The 15119-nt window shown below is 47.0% G+C and overlaps 1 protein-coding gene across 1 annotated transcript in view; it reads left to right on the plus strand.

Annotated features, from left to right (window-relative positions):
- Positions 1–5689, plus strand: part of DENR (density regulated re-initiation and release factor) — a 32768-nt gene extending 27079 nt beyond the window's left edge. The window contains exons 5-7 of the mRNA XM_029571223.1: positions 3686–3802; positions 4830–4969; positions 5392–5689. Coding sequence (XP_029427083.1) covers positions 3686–3802; positions 4830–4969; positions 5392–5436 — 302 coding nt within the window. The 3' untranslated portion in view covers positions 5437–5689. The remainder of the gene's footprint in view (positions 1–3685; positions 3803–4829; positions 4970–5391) is intronic.
- Positions 5690–15119: the final 9430 nt, after the last annotated feature.

Below are 15119 nucleotides of genomic sequence, written 5' to 3' on the forward strand. Positions count from 1 at the left end.
CCTTGTGCCTTGATCGTGACTGACACTGACCCCCAACCGGAAAGGCTGGCATCCGTTGTCACGATCATCTACTGTGGATTCTCTGCTGTAAGTGATCGGGGATCAACTATCATTCTAGACTGGGGCCCTGGCTGGATCCAGAAGGGGCAAAGTGGAACTCCTCAGACTTGGGGTCCCAATGGGAAAGCAACGCCCTCTGCAAAGGCCTCATATGAGCAAACGCCCAGGGAACCAACTCCAGAGTAGACGCCATAGAACCAAGAAAATGCAAATAGTCCCATACCTTGGGCAACGGAAGGGCCAAAAGATGTCTAACCTGAGACATTAGTTTGCCCATCCTCTCCCGAGGCAGGAAAACCTTGCCCACAGTCGTATCGAACCATGCTCCCAGAAATTCCGACACCTGGGACGGTACCAATTGGCTCTTGGAGAAATTGACAACCCATCAGAGCAAATGGAGGCGATGCAAAACAGACTGCACCTCCACCTTGAGGAGCTCTTCCGATTTCACTCGAATGAGCCAGTTGTCCAGATAGGGATGAACTAAAATCCCCTCCCACCGCGAACATACTGCCACTACCACCATCACCTTGGTGAAGACGCGGGGAGCCGTCGCTAAACAGAACGGCAAGCGCACGAAACTGGTAATGCTCGCCCAAGACCATGAACCGCAGAAACCTTCGATGATGCTGTCTGATTCCTATGTGAAGGTAAACCTCCATCAGATCCAAAGAAGCCAAAAATTTGCCTTTGTGGATGGCCGCAATGACGGACCTCAACGTCTCCAATCGAAAATGAGGGACCCGTAGTGCTCTGACCCTTTAAGTCCAATATCGGCTGGAAGGAGCCCTCCTTGGGGACTACATAATAAATGGGAGTACCCGCCAGTCCGACATTCGTTCGGTGGCACCGGACAACCGCACCCAGAGCCTTGAGCCGAGCAGGGTTTGGAATATGACCTGTTGCTTTGCCCTGAGACCCGCAAGGAGACACCAAGAACAGATCCCGAAGTGGGCAAGCAAAATCCAAAGTGTAACAGTGTTCTATATCTGGAACCCACTGGTCCGAAGTAAACTTGACCCATTCCTCGCGAAACAGGGAGAGACGACCCCCGATCTCTGGAAAGGAGGAATGGCCGGCGCACCTTCATTGGAAGCCTTGTTGGAAGAAAATCCTTGGGAGGATCCGTTGCGCTGAGGCAGTCTACCACAAAAGGATTGAGCCCAAGCCTGAGACCTTGCCGACGACTGTCGGTGACCCTGAAAACTACCCCAGGTCGCACCAAAAGGGTGAGACGGCCTGGGCTTGTGCTCTGGGAGCTTGTAAACCTTATTGTCCCCTAAGGATTTAAGCAGTTATTCCAATCATCTCCAAATAATAGCTTTCCTCTAAACAGAAAAGCGCCCAACTGAGACTTAGACATCAGCCGACCAATTGCAGAGCCAAAGAAGCCTCCTTGCCGAAAACTACTGAGGAATTCATGCGTGCAGAAGTACGAAGAAGATCGTACAAAGCGTCCACTGTATAAGCAACTGCCACTTCAATGCGGTCAGACCAGTTCTGCCTCTGCCGGAGGGAGCTCTTGAGGTTGTGAGTAATTGCTGAAACACCATCTAAGGGTAGCTCTCTGTATGAGACAACTACAGAAGGCCGCCCTAACTCCGAGGGCCAATACTTCAAATATCCGCTTGAGTAGAACCTCCAGCTTTCTATCCTGGAGGTCCTTGAGAGCTGCTCCTCCCAATTACCGGAACCAAGGTGCGCTTGGCGATGGCCAACACGGCCGCGTCCACCTTAGGGATCTTGAGAAGATCCAAGAACGCGTCCGGCAGTGGGTAAAGTTTTTCCATGGCCCTATTAACGCTTAGGGTGGCTTCAGGCGCATCCCATTCCCGGGTCATAAGCTGTAAAAGCATTGGGTGGAAAGGAAAAGTTCTAGGAGGGGCCTGCAGGCCTGACAAATAAGATCCCCTGAAGAAGGATCAGTCACTGGCTGCGGAGCCTGAATATCTAGTTTCTGTAGCACATGAGGAATAAAAGGGTCTAGCTCCTCCTTACGAAATAACCGGACCACCCGCGGATCATCCCCCCTCCACTGGAGCAGCATTGTCAACATCATCGCTCGAATCCACCGGGGAGGGGTCTGGAAGCAGGGACCCCGGAGGAGTGGAAGGCACCGGTAGCTCAGCGTCAGGAGCGGGACGGGAAGGCCGGGTCCTAGGAGCCCCTTGATGCTCCACAGGCCTGGGGAGCTTAGCAGGAGGAGAATATTGCCCATCCAAATCTGCCTCAGCCTCCATATAAGCTTTGTGAAGCAGTAAAATAAACTGAGAAGAAAATGGGTGCTGTCTCTTTAAGGCCCCCCCCCCCCCCCCCCCCGGGCACATGAGGAGGAGGAGGAGAATCATGTCCCAAATCGCAAGGCCTTTGGGGGCTTAATGTAGGCAGAGAAATCGGCGGGAAATCCCCTCCCCCCTGTGCATCTGAGCCCTGCACAGCATCGGGGCCCGAATCGGGCAAAATGGCCGCCGTTCCCATGCTTGTCGGGGATGGGGCAGACCTCTCCTTGTGTGAACTTGTCTGACTGCGGCCTAAGCCGCACAATCGCGGCAACACTGATCTTTTCCCTGCAATCGGCAGCTGCGAAGGCCCTTCACCCTCGGGGATACAGCGGGAGCAGAGGCCTTCGCGAGAGAGCTGCACTGCCGGCTCTCCCACATCGCAATCCTCGCGGCATGGCAGTTTAAGCCGTTAAGTAAAAAAAAATCAGCTGAGTGAAGCAATTCACCACCTCTGGAGCCCCGGGAGATTTCAGCAGGCTCGCTCTGTTTAAAAGGCTTATCCTTTGTCTTTTATTTATGTATTTATTTTTTCCTTTTCAGAGCTACTCAACCAGGGGAATGTATGCCCTGGGCTTAATATACAATTTGTAGCTCCCACCAGAGGAATTAGACGTCTCTGGCACTGTGTGGGGGGGAGGGACTGGCCCACCGGTAAATCCCCCCCCCAACTCACCGGGCTGGTCAATATTCTCCAGGTATTAAGGCCAAGGGCAGGTGCCCAGCCTTGCCTGCTATTACAAGTGATCTGAGTCTTCCCCTTTTTTTTTTTTTTTCACTACTTACCACAAGTTGATCTAGTCAAAGGTACTAAGGTTAGGATACCCCCTTCACTTATTAATCAATTAAAGAATTTTGCAAAGGATCAGGACCGCAGGTTATGCCATCCTTGATCTGCTGGAGTCAGAGAAATACAGAAGGATCGCAGGTGGCACACCAGGTTATCAGGGGGTGCCTTTCAGCTTTTCTCTGACTCCATCTGGTGGAAGGGAGGCATACCCCAGCGGTCTGGACTGATCCTGGTCCATACAGGGAATTAGTTTTTGGGTACTTGTACCCTGGATTGGCCAGTGTTGGAAACAGGATGCTGGCCTTGATGGACCCAGTATGGCAAATCTTATGTTATGTTGTGTTCTTATGCATTGGTTAGCTGCCCAGGTCCCAGTCCTGATGTGTGTATAACAGGAATTAAATTCAGAGGCTTTTATAAATAGTGAATACTTTTATTCCTCTCAGATGTGCCAAAATGTAACTTCTTACTGCATTTGAGTGGGTGCAAGAACAGTGCTTGCTAGACTAAAGATATTTTCATGCACATCAAGCTCTTCCTTAATTGTGTTTTAAAGGCGGAAGAGGTCAAATAAAACAGAAAAAGAAGACAGTACCTCAGAAGGTAACGATAGCCAAAATTCCAAGAGCCAAAAAGAAATACGTCACAAGAGTTTGTGGATTAGGTACTTTTGGTAAGTCTTGAATTTATCTGAAAAACTGTAGATAGTCCTGCATGATTCCAGTATATTTACTCAACCAACCATGCACACTGCTTTTACCTTCTTGTCCTCTTTTTTTACTTTTTGTCTCATTGTCTTATTTTTTAAAAATATGTCTTATACTGCTCCTACTTTCATGAGCTCAAGGGTTTGTACAACTCCTTTAGCTAGATTCTAAATACACCACCTGGAGCACGGAGAGCAGATGGATGCATATTCAGCAATCTGTGCCAGCTGGTCACGTGTACTATATAAATTTGTTCCGTGCTGTGCCACTCGAGGATTAAGATCCCTGTTTGTAATTTAGTATGACTTGAAAAAAAAAACGATGGTAAAAACCAATGCCTTAGTTAGAAAAGGTACCATGAGCACACCAAGACGCGTGTTTGTCCATGACGTACTGATATTGTGACACTCAGAAATTAGGTTATTTAAAATACTTTTGGTTTAGAATTTGAACGTCAGAATCAAACAGTATGATTTGTGTTGAAGATTACTTTTGTGTCCCCTGGATTTACTGTAGCTGGAACTCCTGAGACTGTCAAATTGACAAGATGTACTGAATTGTGAAGTGCAGCTTAACCTACTCTGCTGCCTGAGGATGAAACTGGGAAGCTTTTAAATTTTGTCCTTTTTTTATGGCGGCAATTGCTCAATGTTTAATATATTTTAATTGGACAATGGGCCATGTTTTTACTGATATCCTTATTACATCATAGGTCCATGTTGCTTTCTTTTGAATTTTCTAGGGGTATAACCTAAATGCAGTGTACAGCCCTGAGTTACTTAGCAGTATCTTTTGAGGTGGCTGAAAGCACTGCAGCTTCAGCCTTTGATCTACATTGTATTTGAGGCATGGTGAAATCTCATGTACTGGGGCTGCCATGCCATTCTATATTTATGTATATTAATAAATGAATAGGATTGTGTTTAAAGCTGTGGAAATATTTGACATGAAACATTAGGGTCTGAGCCAAGACCTTGTCCTTTCTTCAAACAGAAATAGATCTGAAGGAAGCACAAAGGTTGTTTGCTCAGAAGTTCTCGTGTGGGGCTTCAGTAACAGGAGAAGATGAGATCATCATTCAGGGAGATTTCACAGATGACATCATTGATGTAATCCAGGAAAAGTGGCCTGAGGTAATTCAGACACATCCTACAGGGAGGAAGTGGGGGATGGAGGGTGTGCAGTATCTGCCATGTGAAAGATAAAACAGTGAATGGGTCCCAAAAGGGTAGTTTTGCTCCCCTCAGCTACAGCAGATCTCATTCGTGCTTGATTTGCTGAGTGCTACTTGAGCCTTGAGCTCTGTATATCTGGGTCTTAGTCAATAAAACGTTTTTTCTATAGACACAGAAATGGGGGGAAAATGTTATTGATGAATTTGGCCCAACGACTCCTGCAAGGGAAGGACATGGACATTTGCAGAGGAGTGCACATAACTGAGCTGGGGCTTAAGGCAGGTCCTTGTGCAGCCTGAGTAATGTCTTCTGCCAACCAAGAAGCATAAAGTGAAGAATTTGTATACACAAAATTATTATTTTTTTTTTTTTTTGCACAGGTGGATGATGACAGCATTGAAGACTTAGGAGAAGTAAAGAAGTGATTTGACAATGTGCCTGTATTTAATGACAAAGATATAATTGATACTGCTAAGCAAGAAACGCTTTTGAAAACGTTGTTTTAAGCGTACAGTAAAACTGTAGACTAGCCTTATCTTTGGCATTTTCACCATGCTGTACAAGGCTGCTTGCTCAGATTTTGTTTTTTAAATTGCTAAAGCTAAATTATGAGAGTTTTCAGTCATGCTGTTGCATGAGAGGTATTTGGTTTAATAAAATATTGATTTTGGTCATTAAGCAATGTCTTTGTTTTGTGTAGTTGTAGTGGATACTAGAAAGCCTGGTATTGGAAGCCTCAGACTGCTGCTGGAAACTTAATGTTGCTTCTGCGCATTTGCATTGTTCTCTTGTTACAATATGTTTGTTGCAGAGCGCTGTCTTGGAACCAGTTCAAAATAAATCAGTTTTGTAAATAATAAATGCTGTTGATCCTTTGGAAAATGGATCATGAAAGAGGCTGTAGAAAATCAGCTAGCATTATGTGCAAACATCATTTGATTTTTACAAATTGTGCTCTTAGTTTGTGTTCCCTATTCCGTGGCCCAGTGCAGACTTTCAGTTACATTTGATTGGGAGATTCCCCCAGTGCAGGAGCTCCCTCGCCAGTCTTGAATGTAGGTGACTAGCTTTTCTATGGACTGTAACATGGCATCCCCATCAAACTTGAGGGCTGGAATGGGAAGATGTGTGTCAGCAACTTTTCTCTTATTATGGTACTAAGGGACTGAGTTACTTTTCAACCAGAGCCAGATCAGTAAATGGATTCAGGTTCACCAGACAAGAAGGCTCCAATGCATCTTTACGTTTCTTGTACCTAAGCTTGAAACTAATGTGATAAATCAAGCTTGCAGCTTCCACGAGGCAAAACTTTTGCTGAGCTTACATGAGAACCAGAAACCTTGCTCAGCTCTGTAGCTGATAGCATAAGTTGTATTAGTAGGCAAAACAAATAGTTGCTCTGTCCCCAAAAGCATTGTTCTCTTCCTCTCCTCACAAGATGGGGGATGGGGGGTAACTTACTCATGCTCTTTCAACCCAACTGGAACACATGCCCATTTCTGTTTATATATTTTCATCTGTTGGAAGCTGAGTTCTATTATCCTGCCTCACAAAAAAAAAAAAAAATTAAAAATGCAGAACTGTGCATTTTTTATCCTGGCTTGGGATCCCAGATTGGGGGGGGGGGGGGGGGGGTAACCTAGGAGCAATGTCAGAAATATCAGTGCAAGATTTCAGTGGCAGGCACTTTCAAGCCCTTGCTAACAGACATAAGGGCTGCTCTTTAAGCCTAAAGCTGAGATGCTGGCAAAATGCCCTGTATAGCATGGATAATGGGTACCTGTGTGTACTGCTGGGCCACCTCAGGCTTTGCACAGCTGGGGTGCAGGACTGCTTTACTTCCTTGTTGGACAGGATCTTCGGCAGGGCCTGTGACAGGAACAGGATTTTCATCTTGCTCTCCAGCTGCATGGCTTCTCTGGTCCCAGCTCAGCCTGTTTTGACACAAGGTAGGGAGGCAGCCTGCAAGCCCCATCAGGGTGTTGGGTGCCCTAGCAACTTTCAGCCTTGCATCTCCCCTCCTACTGAACAGCTCCTGCACTCTTCAGACACTGCTGGCAGGGGCTCTTCAGCTGCTGCAAGATGGGTTCTGCCAGCAGCTTGTTTTGCTATGCCCCCTCACCCCTTTCCCAAAGATGTGGCACTCTAGACAACAGTCCACTTAGCATATTAGAAGCCCAGGCCCTGGGGACAGTGCTACCTCTGCACTGCACCACCATGGTGGGTACTGTTATATAACCCATGCATGCTCTCTTTGGTGACCCAGGCAGGTACAGCAAAGATCTAGAGATGTTAGAGGGAAGGAGGGGCCTGCAGTATGATATTACAATGGCACATGCCCTCTGTGATGGAAGAAGGTAGCAGCAGAGACCAGGGGCCAAACCTTAGGCCTCCCTTCTGATGGAGTTGTTGATGGGTCATAGGAGATGCCATTGATATACCCAATCCATGTTGCAGGACACAGGCTGGGAAGCAGTAGCAGTTCTATGATTCACAGGCTGACCTAGCAAAGGTGCTCTAGTACTGGGATGAATGTTTTTTCATACAAAGATAATTTATGCATGTTAATGGTTTGAAGTGCACTGGGATACAGGTTCTATTCAAGACTTTGGCCAGCTGGACTCTCAGTAGGCTTTGCAATTTGCTGCCAGGTCTGAAAGTGCTTAACAGATCTAGGAGCTCTAAGACAGCCCCAGTGCTTCAGCTGACCATAAGGGAGAGAAGGCAGTGTAAACAGCATCCACTACCTTGCAGCAAACACCCACACTGCTGCTCCACAAAACAATGCCCCAAGGTGTATCCTTTAACTGCTCTAGATCCTCCTCGCAGCATGGTCCGGAGGCCAGGTCCTGAAGTTCTCATTCTACCTTATTTAACATTGGAGACTGTTAGCCATGCGTACCCTCACTCTCCCCATGGACACACAAGGTTGGTATGCACTGCAGCCAGTGAGTACTTGGGCTGTCAGATAGTACATGTTCCCCAATAGCACATGTATCTCTTGGCAACAGCAGGTACATGATATTGCCCCAATCAAACAATCGCAAAAATGTGCATCTGTTGTCCTCGCACCATGGCTGTATTGCTGCAGTCAGTGGCAGATTTATATCCCCAGCTGTCCTTAGGGAAGTGGACTGCTGGCTACTCCCTCCCATCCCCCCACCCCGATGGCATGGCCCTGCAGCTGATGATATGAAGACACAAACATTCACAAAGGCTGAACATAATTTGGCTTACAAGTATTACAGGCTTAGCATACACAATGTAGATTATAATGCAACTACTTATTGTTTCGGGCTTTGCACAATCCAGTTAATTCAGTGCAGGGTTTGGGTTATCATAGTCTCTCTTAACTAAAGACAGTTCTAAAGACTTCACAATGCAGCACTTTTAGGCTATTTCAACGTCAACAAATCATCTTCCGTATTAGAATTTACAATTGTGCAGCAGGATTCATACAGCCTCCAAATGCTAGGAGCACCCTGCTGGCATCACATAAGCACATAAGGCTTGCCATAATGGGTCAGACAAACAGTTCACCAAGCCCATTATCCTGTTTCCAACAGTGGCCAAGCCAGGTCACATGTACCTGGCAGGATCCCAAGGGGTAGATAAAATTCCATGCTGCTTATCCCAAGAATAAGCAATGGATTTCTGCAAATCTCTTAATTGTTAATGGACTTTTCCTCCAGGAGCTTGTCCAATCTTTTTTAAATGCAGCTACACTAATAGCTTTCACCACATCCTCTGGCAACAAATTCCAGAGCTTAATTATGCATTGAGTAAAATTTTTTTACTAGTTTTAAATGTATTGCATAGTAATTTCATTGTGTATACCCCTCATCTTTGTACTTTTCAAAAGAGTAAACAACTGATTAACATTTACTTGTTCCAATCCACTCATTTTATAGATCTCTATCATATAAGAAAATTGGTTCTTACCTATGTGATGTTTCCTACGAACATGGGTATAAAAAAACCCAATAAATAATTTTCGTTCCTGTAGTACCATGGATCAGTACAGACTGTGGGTTATGCCTCTCATCCAGCAGATGGAGACAGAAAAACTTCAAGGGTGCCCTTAATTAACCTGGTGTACCCACTGCATCCCTTCAGTCTTAAGAATATCCAAGCAGAACAGTAAAAAAAATATTAACCATAACAAAGAATCAAGCAATAACTGTAATAGTCAACTTTGTGAACAAGCAACCTGTAGCTTTCTTCTTCTGTAGCTATCTACAATAAAAGTGAATATCAGCATGGACTCGTCGGAAAAACCCTTTCATGGGTGGGCGTCTGGACTGATCCGTGGTACTACAGGAATGAAAATTTGCAGGTAACCGATTTTCTTTTCCCTGTACGTACCCGGATCAGTCCAGACTGTGGGCTGTACCAAAGCTTCCCTAAACAGGGTGGGACGATGAGAGTTCTGTACGAAGAACCCCACTGCCAAAATTACTGACATTTGGGGTTTGAACATCCAAGCGGTAGTGACGAGTAAATGTATGGAGCGTCTTCCAGGTAGCCGCTCTGCATATTTCTTGTGGTGATACCAGCTGGCATTCGGCCCACGAAGCTGCCTGTGAACAGATGGAATGGGTCTTCAACCCCTCTGGAATGGGTCTACCTTTGCATATGTAAGCGGAAGCAATAGCTTCTTTCAACCATGGTGCAATCATTTGTTTAGAATCTTTCTGACCCTTCTTAGGTTCGCTCCACAAACAGATGATCTGAATATCTGAAAGGATTAGTGATTTCCAAATAACGTAAAAGAGCTCGCCAAACATCCAGATGCCGTAGCTCTCGCTTGCAGCTCATCAGAGGACAAACTGGAAAAGGCTGGGAGTTCTACTGACTGACAATGAAAACTTGAAACCACCTTTGGTAAAAAAGAAGGAACCGTGTGAAATGACACTCCCGATTCAGAGATTCTCAAAAAAGGTTCCCTACAAGACAGAGCTTGTAGTTCTGAGATCCTGCGAGCGGAGCATATGGTTACTAAGAACACAGTTTTCAAAGTGAGATCCTTCAATGTTGCTTTTTTTTTTTTTTAGAGGTTCAAACTGGGGCATAACACAAGACTCGAAGGACCAAATTAAGGTTCTAGGAGGGACATGACTGACAGGAGGATTCAAATGTCTCACTCCTCTGAGAAATCTAACCACATCAGGATGTGATGCTAAGGAGCTACCAACCAGGGAACCTAAAGCCGCCACTTGTCCCCGGAGGGAATTAAAGGACAAATCTTTCACTAAGCCGGCCCTGCAAAAATGCCAAAATATGAGCCACTGAAGACTCTTTGAGGAGAATGCCTTGGCCACGACACCACGTCTTAAACTCACCACACCCTGACATAGAGGTAGAGGTTTTTTGGGCTCGCAATAGAGTAGAAATCACTTCTTCTGAATACCCTTTCTTCCTTAACCACCTCCTCCTTTCAAAGCCAAGCCGCTAGACAAAAGCGATCTGCCTGGTTGAAAAATATAGGGCCCTGAATAAGCAGATTAGGAAGGTGACAGAGCCTCAGGGGCCCATCCACTGCAAGATTGACTAGATTCGCGAACCATGGACATTGGGGCCACTCTGGAGTAACTAGGATTACGGTTCCTGGGTGTTCTATCCTGGGTAGAACTTTGCCCACCAGAGGCCAGGGTGGAAACACATACAGGAGCTCTGAGGCAGGCCATGGGAGAACCAATGCATCAATCTCTTCTGCGGCTGAAGAAGCGAGGCGCCTTGGCCTTGTCTTCTGTTGCCATCAAGTCCATGTGGGGAGTCCCCCATCTTTGCTAAGATGAGATCCACTGCTAGATCTGACAGTTCCCACTCCCCTGGATCATTCGTCTCGACCTGAGAGAGTCTGCCTGAATGTTGTCTGATCCAGTGATGTGAGATGCCGCCCAGTAGAGCGAGATGTGTGTGTCCCCCGTCCCCCCCAAAGCATGAGCTGCTCCGCCTCTTCGGCCACGGCTTGACTTTTGGGTTCCGCCTTGACGGTTGATGTAGGCCACTGTCATTGCATGGTCGGAGAGGACTCTGACTGCTCGATTGTGCAACAACGGCAGGAAGTGCTGCAACGCTACCGAACCGCCTTGGTTTCCAGACTATTGATCAACCAGCTGCCTTGGACTGAGCGGGATTGACAGACCGCTCCCCAAACAGAGAGGTTGGCATCTGTGGTCACCAAGATCTAATCCGGGACCCTCGAGGTCTACTCAGGTTGTGGGGCAAAGCCACCATCCAAGACTGGACCTCGCATGATCGGTGTGTGGCAGAGGGAATTGGAAGTCCTCCAATTTGGGATCCCAATGGGAAAGTAATGCTCATTGTAACGGTCTCATATGAGCAAATGCCTAGGAGACCAACTCCAAGGTGGATGCCATGGAGCCGAGGACCTGTAGATAGTCCCAGGCTTTGGGGAGTAGCAGCGCTAACAAGCGACAAACTTGTTCCTGCAGCTTGGTCACTCGGTACGGCGGGAGAAATACTTTTCTGAGCCTGGTAGCGAACTGTGCTCCTAGGAAGTCCATGGTCTGTAATGGGATGAGGTTGCTTTTGGCTTGATTGACAACCCACCCCAGCGACTCCAGAATTGAGATGATTGTGTTGACTGCTTGTATGCAGAGGTCTCTTGACTTTGCTCGAATGAGCCAGTCATCTAAGTAGGGATGAATTAGAAGCCCTTGCTTTCTCAAGGCTGCTGCAACAACCACCATTACCTTGGTGAATGTGCAAGGGGCCATAGCCAGACCGAACAGCAGTGCACAGAATTGGAAATGCATACTTAGAATCATGAATCGAAGACATTTCTGATGATCTTTGCGGATGGGTATATGCAAATATGCTTCCATCAGATCTAGGGGTGCCAGAAACTTGCCCTTCCGAAACGCAGCAATTACAGAACGTAAGCTTTGAATGAGGTATCTTGAGGCCCTTGTTTACCTTTTTTAGGTCCAGAATAGGGCGAAAGGTTCCCTCCTTTTTTTGGGACCACAAAATAAATGGAGTAGCATCCCGACTTCCAATCCTCATGGGGGACCTCCTTTATTGTCCCGAGAGTTTGCTGAACAATCTAAGCCTTGGTCCGTGAACCACAGGGGGAAACCAGAAAGAAGTGTTGGAGTGGCCGAGCAAATTCCAAAGCGTAGCCGTGTTCGATAATGCTTTGGACCCACTGATCAGAGGTTATTCTGACCTATGCCTCGTGAAACCGGGCTAAACACCCCACCCAAGGGACGGGTTGGCCTGATCCCATTGAGAAGACTTGGAAACAAGGGATGTTGCTGAACTTGCTTCGCGAGTGGTTCTGCGACCCCAAAAGGAAGAGTTCCAGAATTGCTTGGCGGCCCAGAGGCTGTCTTCTGCGCTGCAGGCTGAGGTTCTGCTCTGGCGGAACTTCCGCTGTCCTCCAAAGCCGGGAACGAGCGGAAAGAAAACCCCTGGAAGGTTTGATCTGTCCTCCGGGAGCTTGTGGACTTTGTTCTCACCCAGGGACTTTATCAACTGCTCCATTTTTTTGAAGGGGTTAATAAACATGTGGATAAAGGTGAACCGGTAGATGTAGTGTATTTGGATTTTCAGAAGGCGTTTGACAAAGTCCCTCATGAGAGGCTTCTACGAAAACTAAAAAGTCATGGGATAGGAGGCGATGTCCTTTCGTGGATTACAAACTGGTTAAAAGACAGGAAACAGAGAGTAGGATTAAATGTCAATATTCTCAGTGGAAAAGGGTAAACAGTGGAGTACCTCAGGGATCTGTATTGGGACCGGTGCTTTTCAATATATATATAAATGATCTGGAAAGGAATACGACGAGTGAGGTTATCAAATTTGCGGATGATACAAAATTATTCAGAGTAGTTAAATCACAGGCAGACTGTGATACATTTAATGTGGACAAGTGCAAGGTGATGCATATAGGGAAAAATAACCCTTGCTGTAGTTACACGATGTTAGGTTCCATGTTAGGAGCTACCACCCAGGAAAAAGATCTAGGCATCATAGTGGATATACTTTAAAATCGTAGGCTCAGTGTGCTGCAGCAGTCAAAAAAAGCTAATAGAATGTTAGGAATTATTAGGAAGGGAATGGTTAATAGAACGGAAAATGTCATAATGCCTCTGTATCGCTCCATGGTGAGACCGCACCTTGAATACTGTGTACAATTCTGGTCGCCGCATCTCAAAAAAAGATATAGTTTGGCGATGGAGAAGGTACAGAGAAGGGCAACCAAAATGCTAAAGGGGATGGAACAGCTCCCCTATGAGGAAAGGCTGAAGAGGTTAGGGCTGTTCAGCTTGGAGAAGAGACGGCTGAGGGGGGATATGAGAAGGTCTTGAACGAATAGATGTGACTCGGTTATTTACACTTTCGAATAATAGAAGGACTATGGGGGCATTCCATGAAGTTAGCAAGTACACACTTTAAGACTAATCGGAGAAAATTCTTTTTCACTCAACGCACAATAAAGCTCTGGAATTGGTTGCCAGAGAAGGTAGTTAGTGCAGTTAGTGTAGCTGGGTTCAAAAAGGTTTGGATAAGTTCTTGGAGGAGAAGTCCATTAATGGCTATTAATCAATTATACTTAGGGAATAGCCACTGCTATTAATTGCATCAGTAGCATGGGTTCTTCTTAGTGTTTGGTAATGCCAGGTTCTTGTGGCCCTGGTTTTGGCCTCTGTTGGAAACAGGATGCTGGGCTTGATGGACCCTTGGTCTGTCCCAGCAATGGCAATTTCTTATGTTCTTATGTTCCAAGTTGTCGACGAAAATAAATTTTCCCTTGAACGGCAATGCCCTTAACTGAGCCTTGGACGAGACATCTGCCGACCAGTTACGGAGCCACAGGAGCCGTCGCGCCGATACAGCAGAAGACATGGTACGAGAAGAAATCCGCAGGAGATCATAGAGAGCATCCGCTCCATAAACCACTGCCGCTTCCAAGCGCTTGGCCTGCTCTGCCTCTCCCGGTGGCAGTTCTCTGGAAGTTAATAATTGTTGGACCCAGCGGGGCTCACCCGCAGCATATAGCTACTGCACACCACCACTCGGATTTCCAAAGCCGAAACTTCGAAGATCCGTTTGAGGAGCACCTACAGCTATTTATCCTGGAGATCCTTGAGGGCCGCCGTTCCTGCGACAGGGATAGTTGTTCGCTTTGTTACCACTGACACTGACGTGTCCACCTTAGGGGACTTCAAGAGCTCCAGAGAATAGTCGAGCAGGGGATTAAGCTTATCCATAGCCCTGCCCACTCTTAAACCGGCAACTGGCACATCCCACTCCTAAGTCATCAGCTGTTGCAGCATGGGATGAAAGGGAAAGGCCTTGGTTGGTGCTCACAGGCCCGCTAAAACTGGGTCCATGAAATCCTGCGGAAGGGTATCCTGGGGAATATCCACCCCAAGTTCGGATAAAACAGAGGGAATTAGCGGCTCTAGCTCTTCCCTGTGGAATAGGCGGACCACCTTAGGGTCGTCGCCATCTAGAGGGGACTGCTTTACTAGGTCCTCCTCTGCCCACAAAGGAGGCAAGGGTGAAATCAGCGCGTCTGCTGCCCCGCTGTCCGTACCATTGGAAGGGGCAGATGCATCTGCCACGGACAAGCCCTGCAATTTGGAGACCCGCAGAGACGCCGGAGCTTCTATACGTTTGGCAAGCTTAATGTGGGGCTGAGCCATATGACTGAGACGCAGAGCACCGCTCTGCTGAGTAGCCAAGAAGGCTTTGTGCATAAGTAGCACAAAGTTCAAGGAGAAATCTGTAGAACTAGCTGCATCCCACCTCCAGGGGATCGGGTCCATCCTGCAAAACCACCTGGTCTTGATCAAAAATATCCCCAGGGCTTGCATCTACTGGGGAAAGATCGGGAGGGAGCTCCCCTGCCCCCATTGCTCTTGCTTCAGCATCGGCAAATGTTTTCAAAATGACTCCCGTTCCCGCGCTGAGGGGGAACGGATTGGCCCGGACTTCCCAAAGTGCTGCCCTTTTTACTGCACCTAGGGGCTTAGAGAAGCTGCTGGCAGCCTAAATAAGAGCTACCTTCCTCCCCTGAAATACACTGCAGGCAAAGGCCTGCGCGGGAGAGTCTGGAATCAGACTCCCCGCA

The sequence above is a fragment of the Rhinatrema bivittatum genome, chromosome 11, assembly GCF_901001135.1.
Source record: "Rhinatrema bivittatum chromosome 11, aRhiBiv1.1, whole genome shotgun sequence".
Taxonomy (NCBI): domain Eukaryota; kingdom Metazoa; phylum Chordata; class Amphibia; order Gymnophiona; family Rhinatrematidae; genus Rhinatrema; species Rhinatrema bivittatum.